The 27531-nt window shown below is 47.7% G+C and overlaps 1 protein-coding gene across 2 annotated transcripts in view; it reads right to left on the bottom strand.

The window, feature by feature from the left end:
• The window catches only part of GRK5 (G protein-coupled receptor kinase 5), a 187812-nt gene extending 164669 nt beyond the window's left edge, over positions 1 to 23143 (bottom strand). For both annotated transcript variants that reach the window (XM_053668383.1, XM_053668382.1), the window contains exon 1: positions 22865 to 23143. In XM_053668383.1, the coding sequence (XP_053524358.1) occupies positions 22865 to 22916 (52 nt within the window). In that variant the 5' untranslated portion in view covers positions 22917 to 23143. The remainder of the gene's footprint in view (positions 1 to 22864) is intronic.
• Between the last annotated feature and the right edge of the window lie 4388 nt (positions 23144 to 27531).

The raw sequence follows: 27531 nt of genomic DNA, 5'->3' as shown, positions 1-27531 counted from the left end.
GGCAATGCCTGCTGTCTCCCTGGTTCCAACATATTCCTACTGCTAAGAATTCATATAGGTCCCTGCCAGTTCATGGCATTACATGAGCCAAATCAGTGCCTGCTAAAACTACGTTTTAAGTAAACTCTGTGCCTGCAAAATTGTTGTTTGTTTTTTTTTTTAAAGAAGAACTTGTGAATTGCGTAACTTAAAGTTTATAAGGCAAACACACTATGGAAGAGGCCAGGAGTCCCAGCCAGAGGTTGGTCAGGTAAAGGGGGCCAAGGTGTGAGGCGAGAAGAGAGAGTGCTCCGCAGCGACCTGGAGCACCCAGCACCTTGCCCCCAACAGACAACCAACGGCCAGTGACAGACAAATGCTGTCCTGAGAAGAGCCTTACCTGTCACAGCCAGAACTTCCAACTTCCGAAGAGAAGTCTTAAGTCAGGCGTGTTGTGTGATTTTTTTATTGATTTTTAGAGAGCTAGGAAGGGGAGGGGGGAGAGAGAAACATTGATTTGTTGCTCCACTTATTTATGCATTTATTGACTGATTCTTGTCTGTGCCCCACCTGGGGATCAAGCCCTTAACCTTGGCCTATGTGACAACACTCCAACCAACTGGGCTACCCGGCCAGGGCCATGTGAATTTTCTGATTTTTAAAACAGTATGTGTGTCAAACTGTTTGCAACCCTTGGGCCAGATGATAAACAGGCCCTGGTGCCACCAGGGCCCCAGCGCTATTGGGCACAGCAGCACCGTCACCTAGGGGATGGGGAGGAGCCAGGCCTGGGGATGGACATGTGGCCAGAGGCAGATCCCAGACCCCACTACTCCAAGGACAGCTTCTCTGCAGGCTGTAGCCTTCTGGGACACTTTCTGGGAATGACCTTATTTTTTAGGAAGGAAACATTAGGAAATAAAATTCACTTTACTGTAATTCACTTTACTCAAGTTCATGTTACAGAAATTCACTTCACAGCCAGCTTGGCTGAAACAGATCTATGAAAGACATGATGGGCGGTGGCCTTTTCCCAGTAAAGCCCTTAACTACCTCACAGGTCCCTGTGATGGGGCAAAACCCAGTAACTCAAATAAATAATCCTAAAAAACAAAGGCCCGTACCTTATTTCCTAAACCCACAGCAGGGGAGTGGGCCCAGCTATGAGTCAGGGTAAATAACTGAGAAAAGACATGATGCTGGGCAAGTTACTTATTCTCCTTAAGCCTCAGTTTCCTCAACTGCAAAATGGGTATAATGGCACCTAATTCCTACTAGGATCCCTGTAAGGACTAAGACATAAAGCATTCCAAGCTGCGGAATGGGGTTGGAGATATTAACACTTTTGGTAACAGAAAGGGAAATCAAAGTCCTAACGGAAAAAACCAGTGAGAACATATTTAGTATTTAGTACAGTATACAGCACACCTTAAATAACCCACAGAAGTCAGCTCTTAATTATGACAGCCCCCCAGGGTTGAGGCCAGAAGTGATCTACCGGTCCCAGAGGGTGGAAGCAGGGTTGTCCCCAGGCAGGTCACTGCAGTGCCCAACGCCACAGCCTCTGGGAGCAGCCAGGCCCAGAGCCACTACCGGCCAAGGCTCATGCCAACTTCCAGCCAGGCCCCGAGGCTTCTGGATCTTCTGCCTGCATTTGCCTCGCTCCATCTTCCCCTGTCCTAGCAGAGAGGGACTCTCTGCCTTTCAGGCAAGGTGATGCTGGTGATACTGGGGCTGAGCCCGAGGAGGAAGGGGGCCCTTGGGATCCCAGCCTGGGCCACCTACTCCGCTCTCCAGAGCCGCACTTTTGGCCTCCAGTGAGCTGGAACTTGGCTTCCATTAGCCTTTGGTCATCTGCCAGCCTCAAGGAACCTCCTGGAAAGGAGTAGGCCTGGCATGGGCCAGAATCTAGATATTGGATTTATCATTCATTCAATTAAGTATTTATTGAACACCTAATGTATACAGTCACACAACAAAAAGCATCAGACACATGTCCTGTCCTCTCGAAGTTTCTAGGCTACCAGTCCCCAGATCCACTTTTTGTTCCTAACAATAAACCTAAGGATAACACATTTTCAAAAAGAAAAAAGAAGTCAGAAATTACTCAAGCAGATGTCCCCACACCTTCACGTTATAATGATCCTTTTTGTTATTGAACCAATTCATGAATTTGGAGGAGGGTGAGCAGCCCAAATGTGTATTGTAAGGGGCTCTCAATTAAAATAAAATTGCCACACCCTGGCCGGTGTGGCTCAGTGGACTGAGTACGGGCCTGCAAACCAAAGGATGGCTGGTGCCCACTCAGGGCACATGCCTGGGTCCTAAGTTGGGGGCACATGAGAGACAACCACACATTGATGTTTCTCTCCCTCTCTTTCTCCCTCCCTTCTCCTCTCTCTAAAAAAGATAAATAAAATCTTAAAAAAAAACTGTCATGCACCCCCCCCCCACAGCACTTGTGACCGCCCAGCCAGCCCACAAACAGCAGCACCCTGGGGTTCTTCTTCACCGAGGAGCTAATTTACCCTAACGCTGTGACTTTGTTTGGGGGCCTTACTCTCTTGCTTTAACATTTTCCAATTACTTACATTTTAGTGAAATCCAGGATCTGGTTTTCCGATGATAACAAACAAATCAAGTTGCTATTATTCTCTGTCCACATTGCTCACTCTCCTCATTTGTTTCTTTAATAGAAATCTACACATGAAGAATGTCATAATCTATGAAAACCAGACTTAGAAATTGCAGTTATCACCCATCCTGGGCTCCCCAATGAAATTTTAGGCACATTAGCATTTCAGATCCATCTGAAAAAATGACCTCAACATATATATTTCTGCCTCCTACTGGTTGTAGAACTTGGGCAGAATTCCTAACTCCTCTGTGCCTCAGTTTCCTCATTTATAAAATGAGGTTAACCAGGTATACCAACGTCACTGATTTGTAGTAGGGACTCAATGAAATAAGACATGGAAAGCAAATTCTAGCTATGTTTCTGACATTTTTTTCAACACCGAAGTGACACAGTGAAACATGGTGATTGAAAGGGCACCAGTGCCGGGGCCTGGGTTCAAATTCAGGATTTTCCAGGAAGTTAAGGAATTTCTCTGAGCCCCTACTCTCTCATCTGTAGAACTGGGACAAACATGCCCCAGTACCGACCTCCAAGAGGGTCTACAGAGAACCCTATGATGCATAAGCAACGTGCTAAGTTCACAACTATTTTAATGGTGAGGAAACCAAGGCTTATCGGAGGTGTTACCCTCTCCGGGAGGAGCTGTATAATGAACTTACAGACATGCCCAGGCTTCCACAAGGAAATAGATTCAGTCTACAACTAAGGTCTGTGTAGACAGGCAGCATCCACTTCCTGACTCACACACAGCTATTGTTCCAGCACCTTGGGTTCACATATCCATGGTGACCAGCATGTTTGTTTACTTGTTTCCTGATTTTATGTTTTTCTTGCTCTAACTGGAGTCCCATGAGGGCTGCCAGGTTGGGGATTGTATTGTTTGTGCCAAACATCAAATGCACCTGCCTCTGTGTTCAGGCAAAGTCTCGGCTAAATGCTTACTCAGCCTTTCTTGACTCGGGGCACCTTCTCTCCATCCATGACCCACCCCTCCAGGCCTGCCTTCCTGGGCCCTTTAAGGCAGGTGTCCCCTAAAGACATGGCTGGTAACCCCGAGTGAGTCAGCACCCTTTGACTGTGAAGGTCAAGTCTGTGCTTTACCTAAACAGGAAGAGGTGGAGGATCTACATCTGGTTCCCAGGGTGGCTGGAGGCCACAACCACATAATGTGGTGAGGACTCTCTCTTTCCCCCATGTTGCCATTATTCTCAGACAGATCGTGGCAGTGGCAACCAGCATTTTCAGGCTTCCCTTCCCCAGCAACGCCAGCAGCAGAACAGTCAGTTCTGGACCATAAATCACATCCCCATCCCTGACCAGGTCTGTGAGGTCAAAGAGAGAAGCAGTGCTCTGATTGGCCAGGGTGAGGTCACATGCTCACTGATGGAGCCAATAAGAAGTCATCCCCAGGCAACCTTATAGATGGAATATGAGGGAAGAGTGGTCCTCCAAGAAAGTAGGGGTGCTGCTGCCAGAGTAAGAGAAATGGGTCCTGGCAGGGAAAAACAACAAGCCATCTGCCCTCACATTCTTCACAGCTGCTGCTGTGCGGCACCTCCCAGCTCCTCACCTCCAACCTGGAGGCTCTCTGCAGCCTCTGAGGCTCAATGCCAGCCCTTCCTCCACTCAGTGAGGCCCAAACCACGGCTACATCTTTTTCCAGAGCCAGCAGCACCTCCCAGCTGCCCTGCATGTCACCTGGGTTCAAACTCAATACGTTTGTCCTTCCACACACCTGTGTCCCATCAGGTACCAGGAACTATAGATACAGCCTCCCCAGGCTGCTACTACCCACCCCAGCCCCCCTGTTTTGGCAGGACACTGGCCTGCCCCCCACATCTCAGGAAGGCTGCTCATTCAGCCTCACGGCCTCTGCTGACAGATCCAGTGTCTTCTCACTCAGCCAGTATCAGCCTCCTCTGCTCAAAAATGCTCAGTGGCCTGATTTTGCCTAAAAGTTTAGCTTCTGACTTCTCAGCCTGACGCTCAGAGACCTCGCCATATGACAGTCCCCTTCTCCAGCCTCCCTGCTCCCTGTTTCCCACCCCAGGCCCCAGGCAAACACCGCCTCGCACTCTGTCCACCCCATCTCCACGGCTCTGCCCTCCCCACGGCCGGGGACTCTGTCTCCACAGCACTCTGCCCTGGAGCTGCATGCGGTGGAATTCTTCCCCATGACACTGGCTTTCCGATCAAATCCAAGCTCCAAGCTTACCCCCTGCACAACCTTGGACAAGTGCATTAGCCTCTCTGTCAGATTTGTCCTGTGCAAATGACAATACATAACTCATCAGATGGTAACAAAAAACACATCTCCAGAAAGCTCCCTTCACAGAGCCTGGAGCTGGTAAGGGCTCTGTTAATAGTGGCTTCACACTATCACCCATCAGCCCTCAAGGCCCAGCTCAAAGGACACCTCTCTGTGAAGCCTTTACTGACCGCCCCCATCAAGACTGACTATGTGCTCATATCCTACACTGTAATGTAGTCGGCCCTGTACCTGTCCTTCCCACAACGAGAATGGCACTCCTGGACAGGGAGGAATGGTCTCTTTCATCTTTGCAGCCCTGAAACACCTCTGCTGGCCTTCTGCTCCCAGAGTGCTCAAACCCTAACAGGGAAATGGACTCCGACTGTGTGCATCCCACAGCATTCCCTCGATTAGCTGGTCGTTGGATCCCCAGACAGAGCTGACAGGCATGCAGCCCTCACTGGGCACATCCCTGGCTCCGGGAGTCCAGACAGTCAGCATCTCTGTCCTCCTCAAGTCCCTGCTTGTCCAACGAGCTTCAAACAGCTCACCTCCCACCAATCGTCACGTGAAGACAAAGATGAAGTAAGTGAATGACGGTGGTCACTGTTCCAGCCAACGCACATGGCTCCTGCACACAGCGCCTGCACACCCTCTGCACACCCACTGCACCAGGTGCGTTCTCATCCTTGGCCCTGGGCCCCCACTCCCCATCTCCCAGAGGGGTTGCCTGCTTTATGCACCGAACCTGATCGGAAAGAAATTGAGGCTTTCCCCCAAACTCAAATCCATACTCAAAAGACAAAGGTAGGTCACCATCTAGCAGAGTCCAGAAAATGTGCTAGACTCATCCAGGTATTTATTACACAGGCTTGATCGAGCTAGTCAGTCAATCAAGGGTCCAAGGAGAAATTTCAAGAATCACTTAGGCGAGGTGGCTGAGCCAATCTTGTGACTTCCCGCCGTGAAACCTGAAGAGGGATAATGCTTGGTAAGATCCAGAGAGCTGGGCATGTTTATTTATTTAAAGGGTCTTATTTCTTTATGGTCCCATCAAGTGGCCTTACAGTTACACGGTGCAGACTGTCATCTGCACCCCCCGCCCCCAATAAAAGTATCTGTGTTTCACTAATTCAAAGTGCAACACATGCTCACCATACAAAACCGAAGCTTTCCTAACGACCGTTCACTGTGTTATGGTCATTTCTGTGTCAAAGAATAGATTGTCATAATTCTTAATGGCTATAAATGAATGCATTGTTTGAATACGCCAAAATTCATTTTATCAGTCCTCTACTTGTGGCCACTGGAATTATTTCCAATTTCTCTTATAAACATGCCCTAAACAACCTCCTGCAAATCATTAGGATGCTGATTTTTCCTCAAAGTAAAATCTTAGATATCATATTCCTAAGGCCAAGGGTTACACAATTTTAAGCCTTTTGATATATCTATTGTCAAACTGTCGTTGAGGAAGACTTACCAATTTACACTCCTATCAGCAATGTGAATGCATGAAAGAACTTAGTTGCCCACACTTCCTTAACCAAGGATTATCAGTGTTTAAATTTTTGCCAGCCTAAGATTTTGCATGTAAGATTATGCTTGCTGGTGAGATTGAGCATCTTTTCACTAGCAGTGACCCGTTTACTGCCTATCTGATCAGTAACCTCTTTTTCCCCCTAGAAACAACCTCTCCACTTACTACCCACAGCCCTCCCGGCTGTAACTGGAGCCACTGTGTTCTTCTAACTTCACCCCTATGACCTGCAATCTGAGAATCTAAGAGTCCACGCCTACAATCTTCGGTGATCGATCCAGAGCGATCCGCTGACACCAGACAGACCAAAGCAGGTCACTACCTAGGATTTTCCAAATCAGAACTGGGGAGAGAAAAAGCACTCTTCTCTTTGCTGGTGGAAGCTGTAAGATGTGAAACTATGAATAGTTCCCCATCAGATGGAGAAAGTAGTGAGAAAATAGGAAGCTGGTAGATGGAGAGAAGCAGATGAGGGTGAGGAAGAATGCTGGTAGGTTCAAGTTCCAAGTTACAGGGCTTCCGAGGTCATCCTGGTCCCTGCACTCCCCTCCTTCCCTTGAACTTGCGAGGTGCCCTGGTCTCTTCCTAGACAAGTTCTCACTGTCCAGACTGAATTTCTTTCACTTGCCACTGAGACTCCTGCCTAATTAACAAATCCTCTTTACTGGTCTTTCTTCTTTGGGGAACCACCGCTTCACATTCTTTGCTCCCTTCTCTACTGGGTGTTTCTTCTTTCTGACTGATTTTTATGAGAGTATCTTACAGATTGAGGCTGTTTTCCCTTCTTGTCACTGACTTTTCACCATCTCTTTGCTCAGAGAAATTTTTTTATTTTGCACTGTCAAACACATCAATCTTTTTCTTATGACTGCATCCCCAAACGTTAATAGCCACCTGCATTTTCCTCTAGAATGCTTATAGTTTAATTTTTAAAACTCTAAATCTTCAATGACTCTATAATTTTGTTAGTGCAATAAATCTAACACTATATCTTTCTCAAGGATTAGTTAGCCAGTTACCTCAACACCATTCAAATCTATTCCCATTGATGTGAAATGCTTCCTTTATTACATACTAATTTTTCACACACACGTGGGTATCTGTATCTAGACATTCTGTTTCATTCATATTCTTCATGTGGTCTCTATAATCATTAGGGCATTATCCCTATGTGATGATAAAGATACAGAGAGACCAAGTTACTGGTTTTGGGATCTCAGACAAGTTAGCAGTGAAACAAGGGCAGAATCCAAATCGCCAGTCCCCACCCGTCCGTCACCACTTCCAGATGTAGAAAACTTAGGCAGGGGAGAATCACCAGTCTTCTTAGCATCATCCTTGACTGTGAAGTCCGTGTCACCAGTCAAGATAAGGCAGACGTGCAGACCAAACAAATGAAGTTGCAGGCAAATGAAGAAGTGGGTTGGGATTTGCCAGGAACCCACAAGAAGGCTGGCACTGCCCATCCCGCCTCCACCCTCTTCCCTGTGGGTAGCACCGTCCCCAGCCACAAGCCTGAAAAAGTAGGGGATGCTCGTCAGTCTCTAACTCCTCGAGGGATGCCTCTGGGTCCACGTGACAACGTTTCCCCTCACCCATGTCTAGATGGAAAATTCTTACATTTTCTCAACAAGATTGACATTGTTTTCTTTGGCCAGACAGAGCACTGTGTATTTTTAAACTTTCCAGGAAGGCTGTTTATTAGGATAATACAGTACAGAACAATCAAACTGTTTATTTTTGACTTTTGATTTAATTTTCCGTTCTATAATCCACTAAAGAAAATACTAGAATCATGCATTTGCCTTTCTTAGATTGCAGACATCAGTTACATTAGCAGCAGTGAGGTTTTTTCCTGTTTGTCTCTGTTACACTTGTAACCCCTCCCGCTCTAATTCTTTCCTTGGGGTAATTTTCATTTTAATATGTAATGCCTGCTCTTCAAATTAATATTGGATCTTATTATGAAGTAGCCACAGTTGAATTGCTTACTATCTGTGGAAAATGCACCAGCAAATTCTCAAGATCTAAAAGGTGAAAAGAGCTCAAGAAATCACCTGGGCCAAGGTACACATTTATAGAGCTAGGAAAATTTTTGGCTCAGAGAGGTCAAGCAATGTGCCTAAGCTTACACAGCATGCTGGTGGCACATTCTCCCTTCCCCTGCAACCTCTCCCCTAGAGGTATTAATAGAGCGTTCACTGGAATCAAAACATCTTGGCTTGGTGCATTGAACAGCTAGATAAGATGTACTACCTTGAAAAGAAAGAAAAATGGGTGTCTTTTGACTCCACCTCTGTGAAGTTATTAAACAACTATGTCCCTGAGCTTTGCCAGATGTTAGCAACACCACGGTCTCACCTGCTGGCAGATGCTAAGCCCAGGCTGAACGTGTCTGTCACTCGAATGTCATGGGCAGTGAAAGCACTGACCTGACCTGGGAATCTAGAGGCCAGGGTTCTGGCTTCGATTCTACAGCGGGTGTCCCCATTGTCGGGATTCTAATATTAGGGGGACCCCCCCCCAGCAAAGGGTGGTACATGCATTCTCGGGGCCTCCAAAGAACAGAGCCAGCACCTGATCGACGGGCAACAGCAGGCACATCCGGGCCCGACCTGCAGTGCCATTTGGTGAGACCCTGGGGGACACGAGGGAAGAAAAAAGTCCCAGTCCCAGTCCTTGGGCAGTGAGTGGTTTCATGGGTGAGGGAGGAAGCCTAATAATTCCTTTTTTCAATCCAGCAGCTCAAAATGAGATGGGCTGCTTGAGACGGGGCGTGAGTCCCCTACACGAGCAAGCTTTGAGCAGACGGCAGAAACCCGCCACCGGGGAGGCTGCAGAGGGTCCTGTTTGGGGGGCCAGGCTGGAGCCACGTCTCCAAGACCCTCGGGAGAGAGTCAGAAACCCTTCAGAGCGGGGTTCCCGTGCTTGGCCGATCCTGAGGCATGTTTACAATAAAATAGAGTTCCGGATGCTACCCATGAGCTTCCGATTCAGAACATCATGGCCAGGGCTTTGCGTTATGAGTTAAACTGTGTCCCCCAAAATACAATTACATTGAAGCCCTAACCCCCAGCACCTAGGAATGGGACATTATTTGGAAGTAGGGTCTTTACAGAGGTGATTCAGTTAAAATGAGGTCATTAGGGTGTGTTCTAATCCAATACGACTGTGTCCTAAAAGGGGAAAGTTTGGCCATGGAGACAGACACATAGAGGGGAAGGCTGCGAGAAGAGACGTCACAGTTGAGAGTCATCTGTGAGCCAAGAACACCCGATGCCACCAGAAGCCAGGAGAGGGGCCTGGGACACATACTTCCCGGCACCTATGGAGGGAGCGTGGCCTGCCCACACTTGATTTTGGAGTTCTGGCCCCCAGAACTAGGAGACGATCAATTCTGTGGTGCTGAGCTGCCCATCTGGTGGCACTTTGCAGCCCTCCATACCCTAGAAACAAACGCAGCCTGGGGACCAGTGAGAGAGCTGCTGAAGTGCCCGGAGGAAAATCCAGGCCTGTGACAGACAGGTCCTGCTTTCAGGGCAGCTTCTGCCCCAGCCCTGAACTCTGCCGCCCACGTGGGCTTCCTGTGGTCCTTCTCTGGAGAAGGAAGGAGCTGGCTTTGGGGTGGTGGAGCTCCTTCCTGCGTGCTGAGATGACAGAGAGCCCACAGCCCTGTTTAGACTAATCATCCAATTAATGGGCAGCCTTTCTCTGCCTGGATTCTCTGCTGCTTCCAGGCAGCTGTGAGCCACGGGAGCGTAAGCCAACAAGCTACGAATGCTTCCAGGAAGAAAATGCCACACCCTCCTTCAGGGCTTACAAAAGTACTGAAGACCCCGGCCTCTGAACTGTGTCCTCCTGCCCAGCCTCTCTCAGGGGGAGCCGGAGTGGGCCCGCAGGGCTTGTTTTGTGCTGTGCTGTTTTTATTTGCACTGTTGATTCTCAAGGTGGGACTCAGAGAACCCTCACGTAGGTAAATCAAGTGCAAACCTTCAGTCAAAGCTGTTACCACCCTGGCCGGGTGACTCAAGTTAGAGTGTCGTCCTGATACACCAAGGTTGTGAGCTCAATTCCCAGTCAAGGCACATGCAAGAATCAACCAATGAATGCATCAATAAATGAAACAACTCTCTCTCTCTCTCTCTCCCTCCACACCTATTCCTCTCCCTATAATCAATAATTTTTTTTTGAAGCAGTCACCAAAGGAAGAATCCACAGAATTGCAGAGGAAAATGTGCCAGAGAGAAGATGGGAGCAAGCTCTGGCCAGGCGACTCGGATGGTTGGAGTATCAGTCCATAAACCAAAAGGATTCAGGTCTGATTCCCGGTCAGGACACATACCTACGTTCCAGGTTTGAGCCCTGGTCAGGGCGTGTACAGGAGGCAACCGACTGGTGTTTCTCTTTCTCATCCATGTTTCTCTCTCTCTCTCTCTAATCAATTTTAAAAATTTTAAGTCAACATTTTTTTTTAAATGACAGGACAAAAGACATGACACAAAACCACCAGCAGCGTAGGCGGCACCTCCCAGGGATTTAGGAAAGGGGGTCCCTCCCCCAAGACATATGTACAAATCTACCATTTCCGTGAGGCGAACAGGGCCTCAGCTGTGCACGGTTCCACCGAACGCAGAAGTCCTCCCACGTGAGAAAAGACACCACGGGCCAGCGCTCGGGGAGGGTGGGGAGCAGTTTCCTGCGGCGTGGCCTTGGAGAAGCACTCCACCTCTCCGAGCTTGATTTCCTTCTTTCTGAAGCTGAAATAATAATGAACACAGCTGCCAAGTCTAGGCTGCGGTGGCGACCAAAGGGAGGATATGGGACCACCCTTACAAAGCTGTGGGCTTGCGATCTGGGCTGTGTTCACTGCCTACTTACACATGCAAAACCCAGGAGCAATCCCAATGTCGTTGCCAAATGCAGTCTTTGACTGAACTTGATTTTCTTAACCTAAGCTTTGAATATCATACAAACGATGGCCGAATACTCAGAGGAGGAGGGAGGGAGGGTGTCAAATCCCAAAGGTTTCAAAAATGTCACATCACATGTCCTCATGGGTATCATGTGCCTTTCTCTCTTTTTAAAAAGATTTTATTAATATTTGTTTGTTTTTAGAGAGAGGGGAAGGAAGGAGAGGAAGAGAAACATCAATGTGTGGTTGCCTCTCACTCGCCCCCTACCGAGGACCTGGCCCGCAACCCAGGCATGTGCCCTGACTGGGAATCAAACCAGCGACCCTTTGGTTTACAGGCCAGCGCTCAGTTCACTGAGCCACACGAGCCAGGGCTCATGTGCCTTTCTCATAAGATAATATACTTTATACATCTCTAGGGTCACAACTCCATTGCAGAAATTATCACTAATTTTCCCAAAGGGAGGAGACGGGGGAAAGGGGAGAATGCTATTAAACAGATACCACCACTGGGAAAAAGAACAAACAAACAAAAAGTCTCTAAGTAAATGTATAAAGATGTTACACAATGGGCAGCATGTTCCTACACCGTTTACTTTAAAAACTGGAAACCCTAAGTGGCTCACTCTACAGGGTTTGGTTAAGGGTATCGTTAAACTAGTGTAAGACCATCGAAAACACAGACCCCTTCAGAACAACCCCGCGGGGTCTGCTGGAAAGCACCCAGCATTCCACTGAACCGACGCTGCGTTTCCAAAGTCTTTCACAATTTTCCCTGACATCCATCCGTTCCATGGGAAACTATAAACACAGATACAGGAAGGCTCTAGAACATACTGCTGACTGAAAACAGCCTCGGGACAGTGCGGAGGCTACAATCCCACGTGTGCAAAGGGCTCTGCACACTCACACACACATACGCGTAGAAATCGGGGGAACGCCCACCTAAACGCCGCCGATGATCTCGGAGCTCCGAAGCTGGTTACAGAGTCCACGGGAGGAGAGAGAGGGTTTTGACTTTCTTCTTGAGGTTGTACATCATTGTCTGTGCAGATTTGTTTAAGTCTTAGACATTGGAATGACTCCTATTTAATTGTGAGTCACAGCTGCACTCTCAATTCTTTTTCAAATGTCTCGTCTGTGCTAGTGTTGACACTCCCGATAGCAGGTGAGATGACCGAGGGAAGTTGCTGTGATGAAGGAGAAAACCGTGTCCCATGCAGAAGCCTGGCCCTGGGCCCAGGCTCTGGAACCAGCGGGGTGCTTTAGGGTTCGCCATTAACCTCCGACTGTCCGATTCTTCATCTCTAAGAATAGGGGAGCGTCAAACTTGCCTCACAGGAATGTCAAGATCAAATAAAACAATGGACACAAAGGACATATGCTTTTTAAATGATCCTTTTAGAAGAAAGATGGGAGACTCCACTGCCTACTCAATTCTCCTTTCAGAAGCCAGCATGGTGCCAAATATACAGTAAGCACTAACTAAATGCTACGTTTATGACGCTGGGGAAGACACAGAGCCAGTGCGGGGCTATTCCCACTAGAATTTTGCTTCCACAAAACCCCCGAGTTCTCATATTTAAGGCAGATATTTAGAGCGTAAAGGCCCACCCTGGGTGAGTAAAATTATAGGCAGACACAAGTCCACTTCTAATGCTTGCCCAGGAAGAACTTGACTCTGAATAGGCCTCTCAAATCCTCAACCCCCTCACAGTCGTTCCTGAAATGTTTGTAAGCTGCCCAAGAGACTAGCGAGAGTACCAGGCACCATGATATAAAACAATTAGTCACCCAATAGTTACAAAAATGTAAACTGAGAAGTAAGCGCACTTGAAGTGTGTACCCAAAGACTAACCCTCACCTTGGTAACCCATGAACCATTGAGGAAATCAGGTTGGTCCTTTTTAAATTTTTATTCTGCTATATGTTATAGAGAATTAAGCTTTAATTTTTAAAGTCCCTCTAATTGGATACTACTGATGGGAAGACATCTGGGGCAAATATCTAGGCCCGGTGCATTCCATCCCAAGCAATGGTTAGTGGTTTGGAAAATGAGTGTGCGGTGAAATAACCAGTGGTTACTAATTATTATATATCACAGGACTTGGCAGCATCCATAAAGCCCAGTCATGTCGGCCTCTTCCTCTTCAGAGAGGATTACAGAATTGACTGTTTAGAAATTTCTTCTCCGAGTTAACGTACGTTTTCTTTGTCTTAATTGGATCCAGCCTTTTTGCCCATGAACAGAAGGGCAATTTTTCTGTAACGATCTCATCCTTCAAAGGCCAGGTCATCAGGCCTTCCTAGGTCTGGAGGGATCACTGGTTTGGCTTCCTATTTTCTTTCCATTTTCTCAGCCTTGTCCTAGTATTGCTGCGAACAGCACGTGAAGCTGTGGCCTAAGCTACCTTCGGTTTAGCCAAGGAAGGTGAGTGTTACAGCATCCAACATCTCCTCTGACCCGTACAGAGCCTCAGAGTTGGGGAGAACTGTTTGCCCCAAATGTTTGGTCTAATGCAAATATTTACTTCTTCCAAAACAAGTAAAACAAACCACTTCCAAATTGGGGGTGGAGGTGGGAGAGTTTGCCAGACATTTTTCGCAGTTAAGATAAACATTTGGAGAACATTTTCCAATTCGCCCTATAGCCTTAGTTAATCATTCTTAGCCATGTTGAATCATCTCCTAATTTACCATCTTCTGTGACATCAGGACCATTTCTTGAGAATCATACTTTCTCTGCCCCCCATGTAACTTAGAGGTAGCATTAGTCAATCATTTCTGGAAATGTTTGTTGAACACCTACTATGTTCCATTCATCTGACAGATACCCTTCCTCATCTGTGACTCAATGGGACTTGCGACGCCCTCTGCCACTCCAGTCAGCACCCCCACTCTTTGTCCACAGGCCCACGTGCTATTTCTCCTGGAGCCGGAGCTCCTTCTCATGGGGAGTTGTCTGGGCATCCCGGCGAGCTCCTGAGTGCATGAGCAGAGCACGTGTCTGTATCAGCCATTATAACGCTGTCTTTCCCTCGCCGTTTGCTGACCCTCCTCCAGCCTGTTTCCATTCACAAGGGCGGAGACCCACGCCACGTTGGCATTTCATTTCTCAACGAGGTTTCACAAGACCTTTTATCGGGTATGCAGACCAATTTCGCTGGCTGGCTTCTCTAGCCTGTCGTTGGGTTAGTTCTACACTTCGCCCCTCTTCCTTCCAGAAGTGGTTAGGTTCAGAGCTTTGCCTTCTCTGCAGGAGACCAAAGATGTGACTTCCTGTCCCCTCATTACCAGGCAGTGACATCATACAGCCTCCTCTCCAGCATCTCAAGTTTGACTGAGACCCCCAAGGAAATCCATGGTCCTTAAGGCTCTCTGGCCTCCCCTCTCTCTCTCTCTCTCTCTCACACACACACACACACACACACACTGCTATGGTTTCTAAATGCAAACATCCATAAGGTTATCACTGAAAAAGAGAAGGGGGTTAACCCAGGGAGCAGTTTTCTGGGGGAAAGGCCACACATCCACACATTCTCTTTAGGAGACGAAGGGGACACCCCACAACCTGGCAGAGCCTTCGCTCTGGTGGGTCTCTCCCCTCCCTTCCCACCCCGGCCCCCTACATTTTTAGGTAAAGAAAGCTGCAGAGACATTAGCATACACCTAGGGTGTCACCCTTAGGAAGAGGTGCTTGAGGACAAGAATTTCCCAAGGGGTAGCAAGCCCCCAGGGAAGCAGGCCTTGGGGCAGAGGTGACCTGCACAGGTAAACCCATGCCAGCAGGATCTGGCCTGCCCAGTGCCCACGTGTTGGCTCTGACAAGGATAGGCAGTTAGGTCACAGCCAGGACCTGTCCCCACCACCAGCCTCTGGTTTAACACTGGTCCCTCAGGGGCCATTCTTTGGCTTCTCAAGAGTCCCTGTGGGCCATGCTGTTGGGAAGAATGCCAAGAGGCTGACCTTGCTCCTGTGGCGTGTGCTGGGAGGGGCAGGGTCACGTGGGTAGAAAGTAAATGGAGCTCCAGGGAGGACCACAGCCCTGTACGTGAGCACGCACATGCCGGCATGGATGTATCACACACCTACACCCCCGCCCCTCGGTCACGGACTCCTTTGAGCTGATTAGCAGTGCTGCTTTTACAGTGGAAACACAGACTAGGAGGACTCGCCCATCAATCAGTCACAACCTGCCAGGAACACTTCATCCGACTGCTCTCAGATTGGCACTCAGCTGAAAGCAGGGTCTGGAAGGAAAATTATACTCCTGCCTGGCCCCTTTCTCCAGGAAATCTGGCAGAGACCACCTTTATCTTAGACGGATGCTATCGCAGGGGGGGTTACATTTAGAAACTATACCACCCCGAGATAGGGGCTTGGTTTTTGGCTTACAATATTACAAGGGAGAGGAAAGACTTATTTTTGATCATTTAAAGGACTTTGGAGGGCACTCCCTAGAAGCCCACAATTCACATGACCTTAAACAAATGACTCTCTTTCATCTCAGTGTCCCTGTCTGCTACATCAGGGAAACCTCTTACTTGGAAAGTGGAGGACGGATGGGTAGATTGGCTGAGAAGGCTCGGAGCGCGGAACGCTGGCAGGCCTTTGGGCCCCTGCTTCTTCATGACGCAGGAGTGCTCTCCTCAGTTTATCTCAATTTCTTCTGCTTTCCGCAGAGACCCCCCCAAATTGTCCTTTGAGGTTCATTTAATTGCGGCCTTCAAAAAACATATATTGCTAATCCACAGATTACAAATTCCTAGACACAAGGCAGGCCCTATGGAAATTAGACTAATTTGTTACTAACTTCTGTCACAAAGATGTTACCAGTTGACTCTTTGGCACAATTTCAAAAAGAGTCCCTGCTTTAGACCCCAAGGAAATAGTAACTAACTGTTTCATTGTTTCAAATGCTAATGTCGCTTTCTAAGAGTGCTCTAAATGGGCTATGTTAAAATGTTGCAAATCTCACAGGAAACAGTTTTTAAAGTGAGTACCAGAACCGTGTGTTTTTGACATCTTTCTCGTGATCTTATTTCAGTCTGTCCTGTTCAAAAAATGCAACCCCTTATAATTGTTTTACCTATTTTCACCCTCATTTTAGAGTGCCTTTTTGAAGTCCGTGGAAAGAGGTATTTTTTCCATTTTTCTGTATATTTACTGTACATACAGTTTAATTTTTTTTCTTAATGCAGTGATTGATCTAGAATATCCTCATACCAGGAGTTTCAAGAAGGAACTTGAGGCTCTGTGTGTATATCTGTAATATGTGCTTAATTTGAATCAGTAAAGTCAGTTGCTCAATCTAGGCAAATTTCTCAACAAGATATGAAGAAAAGAAAAGGAAACGAGGGTGGCTCACCACCTCCACCAATATCTACTATTGTCCGAGCTGAATTACTCTCTGGAGCCAGTCCTAATCCCTGACCCCCCCATGGCCCAAGCCCTTGCTATCTCTCCCTCCTACCCCCTCCCCCTCCCCCAACATTTACCTCACTCCCTCTCCTTAACCTTCCCCCAGTTATCATGTCAGAAGTTATGGGGTTACCACACTTATTTAATTCAATGTGTCGAAGTCCAGAGCAGCCCTGTCCAAATGACCTTTCTGGAGTGCTGAGAACGTTCTGTACCTGGACCATCCAACACGGTGGCCACTGGCCCCATGGGACTACTGAGCCCTTGAAATGTGGTTTGAGTGCTTAAGGAATGAATTTGCAATTCTAATTAACTTCCATGTAAATAGCCACATGCAGCTACAAGCTACCGTGTTGGACAGATGGCACGCCTTTAGAGAGGTAAAGGCCTTTAACCTTTTCAGGACACTGCCAGTAACTGGCTACATCAGAGGACATGCCCAAACCCATCCCAACAAAAAGCCACAGAGAAAGGTGGCCTCCACCACCTTTACTCCAGCACTGTGGCCCATCGACCCCATCCAGGACGCTGCCCCACAAAAAGCACCAAAGCTCTGCCTAGCAGGTACCACTGCAACCCAGCCTCCTCTTGGATCGTGTTCCAACCAAAGGGTCTTCTTGCCACTGTTTTTCAGTTTCCATTTGTAGGCAATGACTTTTGTAAAAACACAATGTCTCAGAAGATTAGCAGTTGTCTTCCAGATCTGGGCCTATCCCTCAAATATGACCCTTGAATTATCCTTAAATCATATTTTGGTCCTGCAGGTAGCTGTCCAAGTTCTTGGTGTAGCAGAGTCACTCTGTGTGTACCCAGCTGAGCAGGTCAAACCACAGGCAGCTTCAGCTATTCAGGGCGAAAAACATCTGGTTTTACTCGTATCAGATTTACCAGTTAAAAGCCCAAGCACATAACGATGCTCAGTGTCAGCTCTTGACCCACCTCTGGCTGCATCTTCCCAAGCTGACATCCAAAATGTCACTTCCCACAGGGTACTTCAATAATCAGTGTGGAATAAATGAATGATTTTACCCTCGCAAGAATTTTGGAAGATAATGTAAGAACAGGTTTCTCAAAATGAGAAATGGAGGGGGCGTGGGGACACAGGGTCTAGGCAGCAGCTGCAGTCTCTTGGAAAAGTAGAATGATTTAGCAAAAGGGAGGGCTTCCCCCTGCCCCCTGTGTTTTACATGGAACAACCTGTTTTTACCCTAAAAAAGATAAAGTGTAAACAAGCTTGATTTATTGATTAAAATCTCTTCAATATTTATGATGTTCTTAACTAAAATATTTCACAGAAATAGAGCAGGATGTGTTTTAGAGTAGAAGTCACTCCTATTATCTAAGTCCATATAACCCATGTTAATCATTTAAAAATCACATCTTAAAGCCCCCATCTCCACTATTCTAATCCAATGTCAGGTGTGGGGCTCAGAGCAGTAAGACTGAAGTAATTCCTAGTTTCCTTTTCTATGTGTCTCCTACTTATTAGTCACCTTTCTGTTCTTTTCACCTCTGAGTTGCATGAGCTATGGCAGTGATAGCTTTCTGTAACCACAGGACTTTTTTATTTCAAAAATGTTTAGATATTATAATACTTTACCTTAAGCCACAAATGTATTGGCAACAAATATTCACTTTAAATACTGCCTGCAGTCCTGGATGGTTTCCTGAGGACACTGGAAGTCCCCAGGGGTGGGTTGAGCCACCCTTGGTAAAGGTGAATTTGGTATCATGTGGAACTCTGTCCTGAAATGCACTTGGACATTATGAAAGTACACAGCCTAGACCCTAAAGGTATCATTTAGCAAGCCACAACAATAGTGACAGCTTCTGAAGTCATAATTTAAACAAGAATTAGTTTTGGCACTGCAAAAATCTAGCTTTTTTGGAGTTAAAAATCTGACAAGAGGCAGTTAAGCTCTTGAAAGATGAGAGTCTTGTGGGCATTTAACTGATGCTGGTAATAACAGGCAGCTAGCTTCATTAAAATCATCACTTGAAATCTTTCTGTAAGAGAGCAAGGCCTTCTGAAAACACTGTTTTCTCTACCTCTGACTTGTCAGTATTGAAAAGAAACTTAGAACAAATACAAGGCAGTTGCATTTAACGGCACTGCACTTCACAGGCCAAGCAGTCCCTACCCACCCTGAGCTGCCTGTGCTGGGAGGAACGCTGTTATTGGGCTGTGTTCGTCATCATGAACTTGGGGTGTGAGGGAAAGGGAGGGGGGAGGCCTGGGCTTTCAGCCCTGCTGTGGAATGCTAATTCTGTCCAAGTAAGGCCTGCCCCTCACTGGAGAGAGGCTGGATGCGGTTCCCTCTCTCCTCCAGCCCTCCCCACCCTCTGCCAGCCTCAGCTCCACCTCTGCTCAGGTCCTCAATCTTAATCACCAGGAAGAGCCAAGCCGACAAGTCATCCAGTTATCTGAGGAAATGGTTCTCGCATATTCTGGTTTGCAGCAATTGTGATCAATGGCAAAGTCATTATGCTTCTGAGGGCTCCGTCCCTGTACACGGTGTCTGCTAGAATCAGGCTCAGGAAACTGGGATCGATGTTCCCTCAGTCATCTTTATTGATCAGCTGTGACTACTGCGGGCCTGTGGGGAAAGGAAAGGTGGGCCCCTGCAAAATTTCTCCCCACCTCTGTTCCCTCGAGAGCAAGGCCACAAATCTAAACTATGAGAAAAACACAAAAACTTCCACGGCAACAACAACAAAAGAAACACACCAAGGGCACTCTGCAAATGCTCTCTCACTACTATTATTTCAACACCAGCTGGCTTGCCAGTTTCCTGAGACTCTGAAATGTGAATAAGTGGGCAGAGCTGGTCTGAGCCTAATCACTTAGCTCATCTCTACAAGCTGGCATGAATTCAGCCCCAACTTCTTTCTTTTTTTCTTTAACTACTTTTTAGGAGAGTAATCTAAAGTTCCTAAGAGTGAACAAATTGATGTTTTCTCATGAGACCAAGATAAACAAACAGAATACATTTGGGTGGTTTAACATTTTCTTATTTCAAAACTATCACAAAGGTGCAACTTGCTTGCTATGTTTTCTCATTACTAATAATGAATCATTTTTACGCTAATATGCTTATATATTTTTCTATTTCACTGCTCTATGCATGTTTTCCACTTTATACATGTTTTATTATGGTAAGAATCTGAATTTACAATGAATTTAAAAGTCATCTGCCTTTCAGAATGCATAATAAAAACAAAAGATAAGCCCCGAAATTATCCACCAACATGGACACCACTACAAATTCCTTCACAGCATTTGCAAAGTGTGTTTGTCTTTCTTCAAGGTCTGCTTCCCAACTGTTTGGAATAAATGTGACTTTTACTTGAAAGCATCATTTCAGATTGTTTACAATATATTTTGTTAAGTGATCTAAATTAAATTTCACATTCACCAACTATATTTCTTATCTGTAACCATTCACAAGAATCTTCAAGTAAGAAGTGTTTTTACATATTTCAAACAACACAGGTTTTTAAAAGATACTATAAATACACCGGCTATTTTACTAAACTAGTTAGAACTATCATTCCTGGATAGTAGAATTATTTGCAGAATTACTTAATTTAAAAGAATGACTTTAAATATATGAGAACTGAGAAGAAAAAATAAATTGCCTTTATTTCTATAAGCTTTCATACTAATTAGAATATGTGCTCAAATTTTAAATACAGATACAGCAAGAGGAGAATGGGAGCACTTAAAATCATGGGTTTTGCTTATACAAAAGAGAGAAAGAAGGAGAGCAATGCAAATTAAAAAATGAAATTTCTGCGTAAGTGATTAATTTCTCTCATTCATGTGTCAGTCTCTCCATTTCCTTCCAGGCAAAGACACTTTCCATGTCAAAGGCACCATCAAGAGCTACTTTCTCACCATGAGATGACCGCCAAACTCTCAAAGAGAAATTGGAAAGGCTCTAAAACGACAAGGAAGTGTAAGGCACATTACTGAGTGCTTTTAATCACTGTAATTGCATCATTCCACATAAACCTCCAGCCGGCAGGCTCTTCCTTCCCTAAGGTTCTGATTTTTTTCTGTTTTGGTTCACCCAACAAATCAAAATATCAGGCGGTGAATTCATTTCAGTGAAAAAAAAAAATCTAGGGAGACCAATTTGAGGGAGAAAAATTGGTAACACTTGGCCCACTCCAAGCAAAACATCTTAAAAGAAGCAACCAATTGCGAAGGAAAGGAAAAAGCGCGCCCCAGGCAAAGGAGCGTGTGGAACGGCGAATCGCGGGAGCAGAAGTCCCCGGACAACGAGAGAAACCAGGGAAACTTACAAAACCTCCAGCGTCATCCCATCCAGTGATTTCCCAAGAATTAATTTCAGAATGTAGGGAGGGAGACAAACTTTCCCAGCCCCGAGCCTTGAGATGTACAACCAAATCCCAGCACTAGGTGGCGGCTGCAAAGACCGAGAGCAGGGGCGCGAAGGGGAGCCGGCCGGCTGTCCCCGCAAGCCCACCCCCCGCCCGGCTTCTTCCCCTTCGGGATGAACTGCCCATCACAGAGGGGAGCCCACTGGCCCCCACCTTTGCCCCTCTCGCTACAATTTCGAGTAGGCAAAAAGAAAAAAATCAGGCCTTAGAACCTGAAGTTGCCAAGTAGCAGCCTCTCCTCCAAATCTGTTCTCACACCAAAGCTGAGCAATGGGGAGGGGGGTGGGGGGGGAATAGAGCTGCATATTTTAAACTCTTCTGGGGTTTTCAAAGCAAACCTTCCAGGCAGCTGCTGCAGGCTGCTTTAGAGAGACAAGTGACGACCAAATTACGACGTGAACGCCGGGTAGAATTGCTGGGCTGTGCATCACCCACCCCGCACAGCGTGTATGGAGCCACAGGGTGATGGAACCGGCTGGATAAACATAAGTCGTTTTATTGCTGGCCAAAAATCCTTCCTCCATTCATCAAAGTGGGTGAATGAAAATATTAAGAAGTAGGTATGGCATTTTCGTGGGCTGCTCCCCGAGTATCCTTCTGAAGTCAAGACCTTGCTTAGGCTGCCTTCTTACCTTGGGCGTCAAAGGAAGCCTCCTCCCATGGAAAAACCACTTCCCCGTTTAATAAAAAGGCTGCACGCCAGAGCTCAAGTCTTGGCAAAAGAGATGTTACATAAATTCCAGGTGTTCCTTAAACACGTATGTTTACCGACACACAATTATTTGAGGAACCATCTGAGTTTCTGGGCCACTTTTCCACCCATCTCTAGGAAGCTACAAAACATGTGTTTATAGCTTTGACTTTAGGGTCTTACCCACTCCATTTAGACACTTCCTGCCAGCTAAATGCAGGAAATGTACTGATTTGCACCCAAAACGCATTTAAGCACCGGCACACTTACATTTCTTTTCTTAACTGAGCCAAAAATCAAACAATTCAGTTACAGCCCCCCAGCCCCCCTCCCACAAAAAAAAAAAAGAAAGAAAGAAAGAAAGAAAGCCACCTCTGAAATCCTGAATTATTTTCTAGGTGATTTGTACAGCCATCCTCTAGTTATTCTATGAATAGACTAATTCCTCAACATCTTACTTTGCCTTTAAAAGGCTTCCTTCCACACGACGGGATTTCCCTAAGAAACATTCCCAGCGGATGGTTTCCAGCAAGAGCCTGTATCAGCTCAGCCTGCGCAAGCAAAGACTTGGCTTCTGCCAATTCCACCCCCCCCCCGCAACACACACACACACACACACACACACACACACACATACTCATAGAAACATCCCGGGCAGACTCGAAAAGCTACGTTATTTGCATGTTTCATGTTTGCCCCTCTCTTCCTGAATGAATGCTTTTCCAACTGCCCTTTTCAACAGCTGCCGCGATGTCTGTGAGGTTAAAGTAGGAAATCAGGGAATATTTTAGCATCCTACTAACCCCTGCGACCTCGATGTTGCTCCTTCTCTACCCAAGTCCAGATTATGTGAGCCCAAGGGCAGGAACCCTGAAGGGTTTGCAGAGTAGCTCTCAGAGGTGTCCTGCACGCGACCAACTCACTGCGGGCATCCTGCACACACACGCCCCAGCCCACACGCCGCCCGACACCCGCACCCTGGCTCGCGGCGAAGGAGCCAGGCACGCACCAGCCCTGCCTCTTACCTTCCCTGGCTTTCAACAAGACCGTGTTGGCCACGATGTTTTCCAGCTCCATTGACAGTCGGCGGTCAACGAGGGAGCCGGCCGGCGGGGCTGTCAGCGCCTGGGGGTGCTGCCGCTGCTGCTGCCGCTGCTCGGACTGACGCCGCTGCTGCCGGAGCCGGGAGCCGGGATCCCGCCTTTCCTACCGCATTATTCCTGCTCCTATCCTTCAGAGTTTTCCCCCTCTGCAAAGAGGAGCCGCCGCCGCCGCGTCTTCCTCCCTCTGTGTCCCCCCTCCCCCCTCCCTCAACAGTCTCCCCCCCACCCCCCACCCTCCGCGTTTCTCTGTCACTCCATTCTCCTCCCCTCCGGCTCCCTCGGATGCTTTAATGCCTCGGATGCTTCTGCCTCCCCTCCGTCCCTCCCGGGGGTGTGGTACTAGCAGGCTCGGGCGGCCGCACTGCGCAAGCGTCACACCGGGCCGCGCCTACTGTCTCGGCGCTCGCGGCGCGGGGCCTGCTGGGACTTGTAGTCTTCGCTGCGTTCCGCGCCTGGGCTTGGGTGTACGCTGCTGCGGGAGTCCAAGACCCGCCCCAGGACCCGCACCGAGTGTGAGGGCGGGCGCGGTGCTGCGAGGGTCGCTGAGGGGATCGAAGGCAGCCCGGCTGAGCCGGAGCCCTCAATCCCGGGCTCGGACTCGCACGCCCACACCCCGCGCTCCGGCTCGTACGCTTCCCGCCTTGCCGAGAGCCGAGAAAGCGAAGTCCACAGGCCACCAGAAGCGTCGCGGCCCGGCAGGCGCCAGTGCGGATCAGGCTTAACCTTGGGACAGACTCGGTATGGGAGGAAGGTCGGCCGGGCCGCGAGCCGCACCCCCTTCCTCTGGGCCACGCCGGGCCCACGCGTGGACTGCAGCCCAGAGGCAGCGAGGCGCGCCCGCGGGCCTCGCACCCAGCGGCCAGTAACTGCGCCGTCGCGCACACGCACGGGCCCGTAGGCCGACAAAGGTGTACTTTGTTTCCTCCAAGGGCGCGAAGGGGTCTGCGCCTCGGTGGCGACCCGCCACTGGCGGCCACATCGGTTGTCGCGCAGCCCGAGCGCCCCCCGGCGGACGCGGAGTGGGGTGTCCCGCAGCAAGTCGGAGCGAACGGCGTTTCTCGGAGCTGGGGACCGCCCGGTCCCTCAAGAACGGGACTCTAGGGGTCCCTGCGTGGGAAGCGGCCCATTTGGCTAATAAACTGCCTTCTAGCACGTGGAGCCCGCAAATCAACGAACCCCATTACTACCAAACTCATTCACATTAATAAAAACGCAGATGCGATCACTTGAGTAGGCAGTGGGGAATGTTAATGAGTAACAACGCCTAGCTGGTGGTGTTGGAAATGCGTTTTCAAACTCCAGGCTCATTTCTGTTGGGGCTCTAGAGCCTTTCTACTGTGTGCTCAGAACATCAGACTCAGAACATTCTGTCTTGCTTCCTTTGAAGGCCCCACTCCTGGGAAATGGGCCCTCGATCACCCTGGGGGTCTGCGACGAGTGTCCACTGGGCTGGGGGTGGGGTGGACTGGCCCCAAGAACAATGAGGCTTTTGCCTCCTCTGCATCCTGCGGGCCGGATATCCGTTCAGAAGCCGGCTAAGGGCCCTCTCTGCAAAAGGAGGAAACCTTCTGTCCCCAGGGCTGCCAGGAAGTGACAGGGAGGTGCCGAGAGAAACTGAGAACAATTATTAGGCATTGGAGATTATAAAGAAATTAATAGACTTTCCAGGCCTTGGAAAGTCTATTAATGGTTGCTGATTCTAACAACACAGGACTGTTTGTTTCCTAATGGCGTATACCCACCAACACCACCACTTCCTAGTGCCTGGATTTGGGTCAGTGGGTCTCCCTGAGCCTCCTTTGTCTCCTCTACAAAGTAGGAGCAGTAACAGTTTACCTGTTAGAAGGCAGGGAGTAAGTAGGCAAGGAGTTGAGCAGATAGATAACTTCTTAGGCATCTTCCACTCCAGGAATTATTGTCCTAAGCAACCCAGGCTTGGTCTCTGCTACCTATCCACATGCTCAGAGAGAGAAACTTACAAGGGAAAGATCTCAAAGAGAGAAGCCTAGGGCTGGCAGCATCTCAGAGCCACGAACTGCAATGATCATTTGCTGGGAGGTTAAACTGATGCAGCCCTAAGTCTGTTATTTTGGCTGACATAAAACAAAACAAAAAAAAACCCTAAACTAAATTTAGATGCCCTAAAAAAAATTTTTTTAATGTATTTTTTAGGAAAAGGGCAAGACAGGGAGAAGGAGAGGAACATCGATGTGGACTGCTGCCTGGGACCTGGCCTGCCTGCCACCCAGGCGTGTGCCGTGACCGGGATCCAACCTGCTGACCCTTCAGTTCCAGGGCAGGCGCCCAGCCCTGAGCCACACTAGCCAGGGCTACATTTGAATGCTTTCAGATGGCTTGTGCTCCATGGCAGCCTTCTCAAACTTTTATGTGCATACAAATCATTTAAGGAGCTTGTTAAAATGTTGATTTCATTTCACTAGGTCTGAGATTCTGTTGTTTCTAACGAATTCCAAGGCTCTGTCAGTCCTGCTGGTCAGGGCACCGCATGTTGAGCAGCAAAGCTCTACAGCTAACCACACTCCCCACCACCCCCTAATGTATAACACCCAGCCCAGGTCACCAGTGCTTTTACCTATCTTACCTCTATAGGCATTTGAGTTTGTAACACTGCCTGCCCAACCCCCTTTTGCAGGTGTGAAACAGACCAGGTGGAACAAGTAGGTTCTGCATGATCACTTAGCCAGCAAAAGCCTATTTGTTTCTCTCTGTGCCACAGGGTAACACGTCCTGCCTACAAAATACATGGCTGTACTTCAAGTATCTGTGCCTCTATGAAGAAATTAGGACATTCTGAGGCAAGAATGAAATAATAATGGCTAGATTTACCGGAGACCAGCTGTGGGCCAGGTCCTGCACCAAGTGCTTCACGTGGATTATTTCACTGACCACAGTATCTGGATAAAGTAGAAAACATAGCCCTGTTTTACAGATAAAGCCACCTCATTAGGTGGAGTTTTATAACTTGCTTAAAGGTCACATATCTAATAATAAGTAAACGACCCGGGATTTGAACCTAGCAGTCTGACTCAGAGTCTGCGCACTTCATTTCTGGCTAGCTCAGGCTGGCAGGCAGAACTTGGTTACAATTGTTCCGTTTGGCTGCCAGAGTGAACTTAAGTTGTATTGTAACAAGGCAAAGGAGACAGTTGGCTAAATGATGAAGTCTTTAAAGGGGTTTTCCACCCCCTTCCATAATTCCACCATTATAGCTTCACTCCTTTCAATTAACTGCATTAACTACTCACAGTCCTCTTGAAAGATAGAGTTGATTCAAGGGAGAATCGCCCATTAAATATTAATAAGTAAGGAAGGAACTTGCTGGCTGAGAGCAAGAATGGAAATCCAAATGGAGGACTGGGTAACTTTGAAAGGGATGGAAATAAGCCAAAGACAAACAGACTTCCAGTCCACTAGGATCGGCTGAGCTGGGCAGGCGAAAGAAACAGAGAGTCTTACTCTGCCAGCTCCTGTATTGCATGGATAAAGCTGCTCCGTCAGAGTTCTTGTGAATAGGAATGGATTCTTTTGGATAGTCACAAATCTATCTCCATTCTAAAATATGGATTGCTTGGGCCTGAATAATCAAACCGGCTCTTTGAATAGTGCCGGAACTGGAGTTTTCATGGCTTGCCTTGCCTCACAGTTTTCTAATCATCAGGAAACAGCTGGAGATAGTGCTTTCATTCTCCCATGTAGTCCCTCATTCTTCAAAGTTTACCTTTATATGCCAAGCACTGTGGGGAATACAAAGGTGATTTTCCAGAAGAGCTTGGCACTAGGAAGGAAGGCAAACTGGGAGGCAACCCACCAAGCGAAAATGAAGTAAGCCATTGTGGACACGTACACAAAGGACTTAGAAACAGAGAAAAATAAATGATTTCAGGCACCTGGGAAGATTCTAAGGAGGAGGCATGAGAACTGAAAGTGGAATTGGAGTCATAAGGTTTCCAGTGGCATGCCCTCCTGTCTGAGAAGTCCCTTCATCGATGGCCCCAGTAGTTACCAAATTTAATGTTAAAAATGTTACCATGCTGTAGATCCCCTATCATTCTTTAAAGTCAAGTTGCTTTAAACTTTTTACTCATCCCAACCAATCATATTGGTGAAGTAACTGGTAATAGAAATACTACGCTTTGGGGAAAACTGACCTCCAAGCAGCACGCTGGAAAAAAACTCTTCCGAGCAATGGGTCTGAGCAGCCTGTGGTTCAGGATGAACCAGCTGACCTTCCCAAACCTGTTGGGAGGCTGCACGCACCCTGGTGTTGCTGGGTGATTATGACCTACGGACATCTGAACACCCATCTTGGTTACAAGACTTTCCAGACTCATCTGCTAGGTTTCTTTTTTTAAGTATTTTGTTTATTTACTTTTAGAGAGGGTGGAAAGGAGGGAGAGAGAGGAGGAGAGAAACATCATTGTGAAAGAGAAACATCAATCAGTTGCCTCCCATGTGCCCCAACCAAGGACTGGCCTGAAACCCAGACGTGTGTGTGCCCTGACCGGGAGTTGAACCGGCCACCCTTTACTCTGCAGGACAACACTCAACCGACTGAGCCATGCCAGTCA

This window comes from Artibeus jamaicensis, unplaced genomic scaffold, assembly GCF_021234435.1.
Source record: "Artibeus jamaicensis isolate MK-2021 breed Jamaican fruit bat unplaced genomic scaffold, CSHL_Jam_final contig_490, whole genome shotgun sequence".
In the NCBI taxonomy this organism is placed as follows: Eukaryota; Metazoa; Chordata; class Mammalia; order Chiroptera; family Phyllostomidae; genus Artibeus; species Artibeus jamaicensis.
Note: the sequence above shows the minus strand (reverse complement) of the source record. Positions and strands in the feature narration are given on the sequence as shown.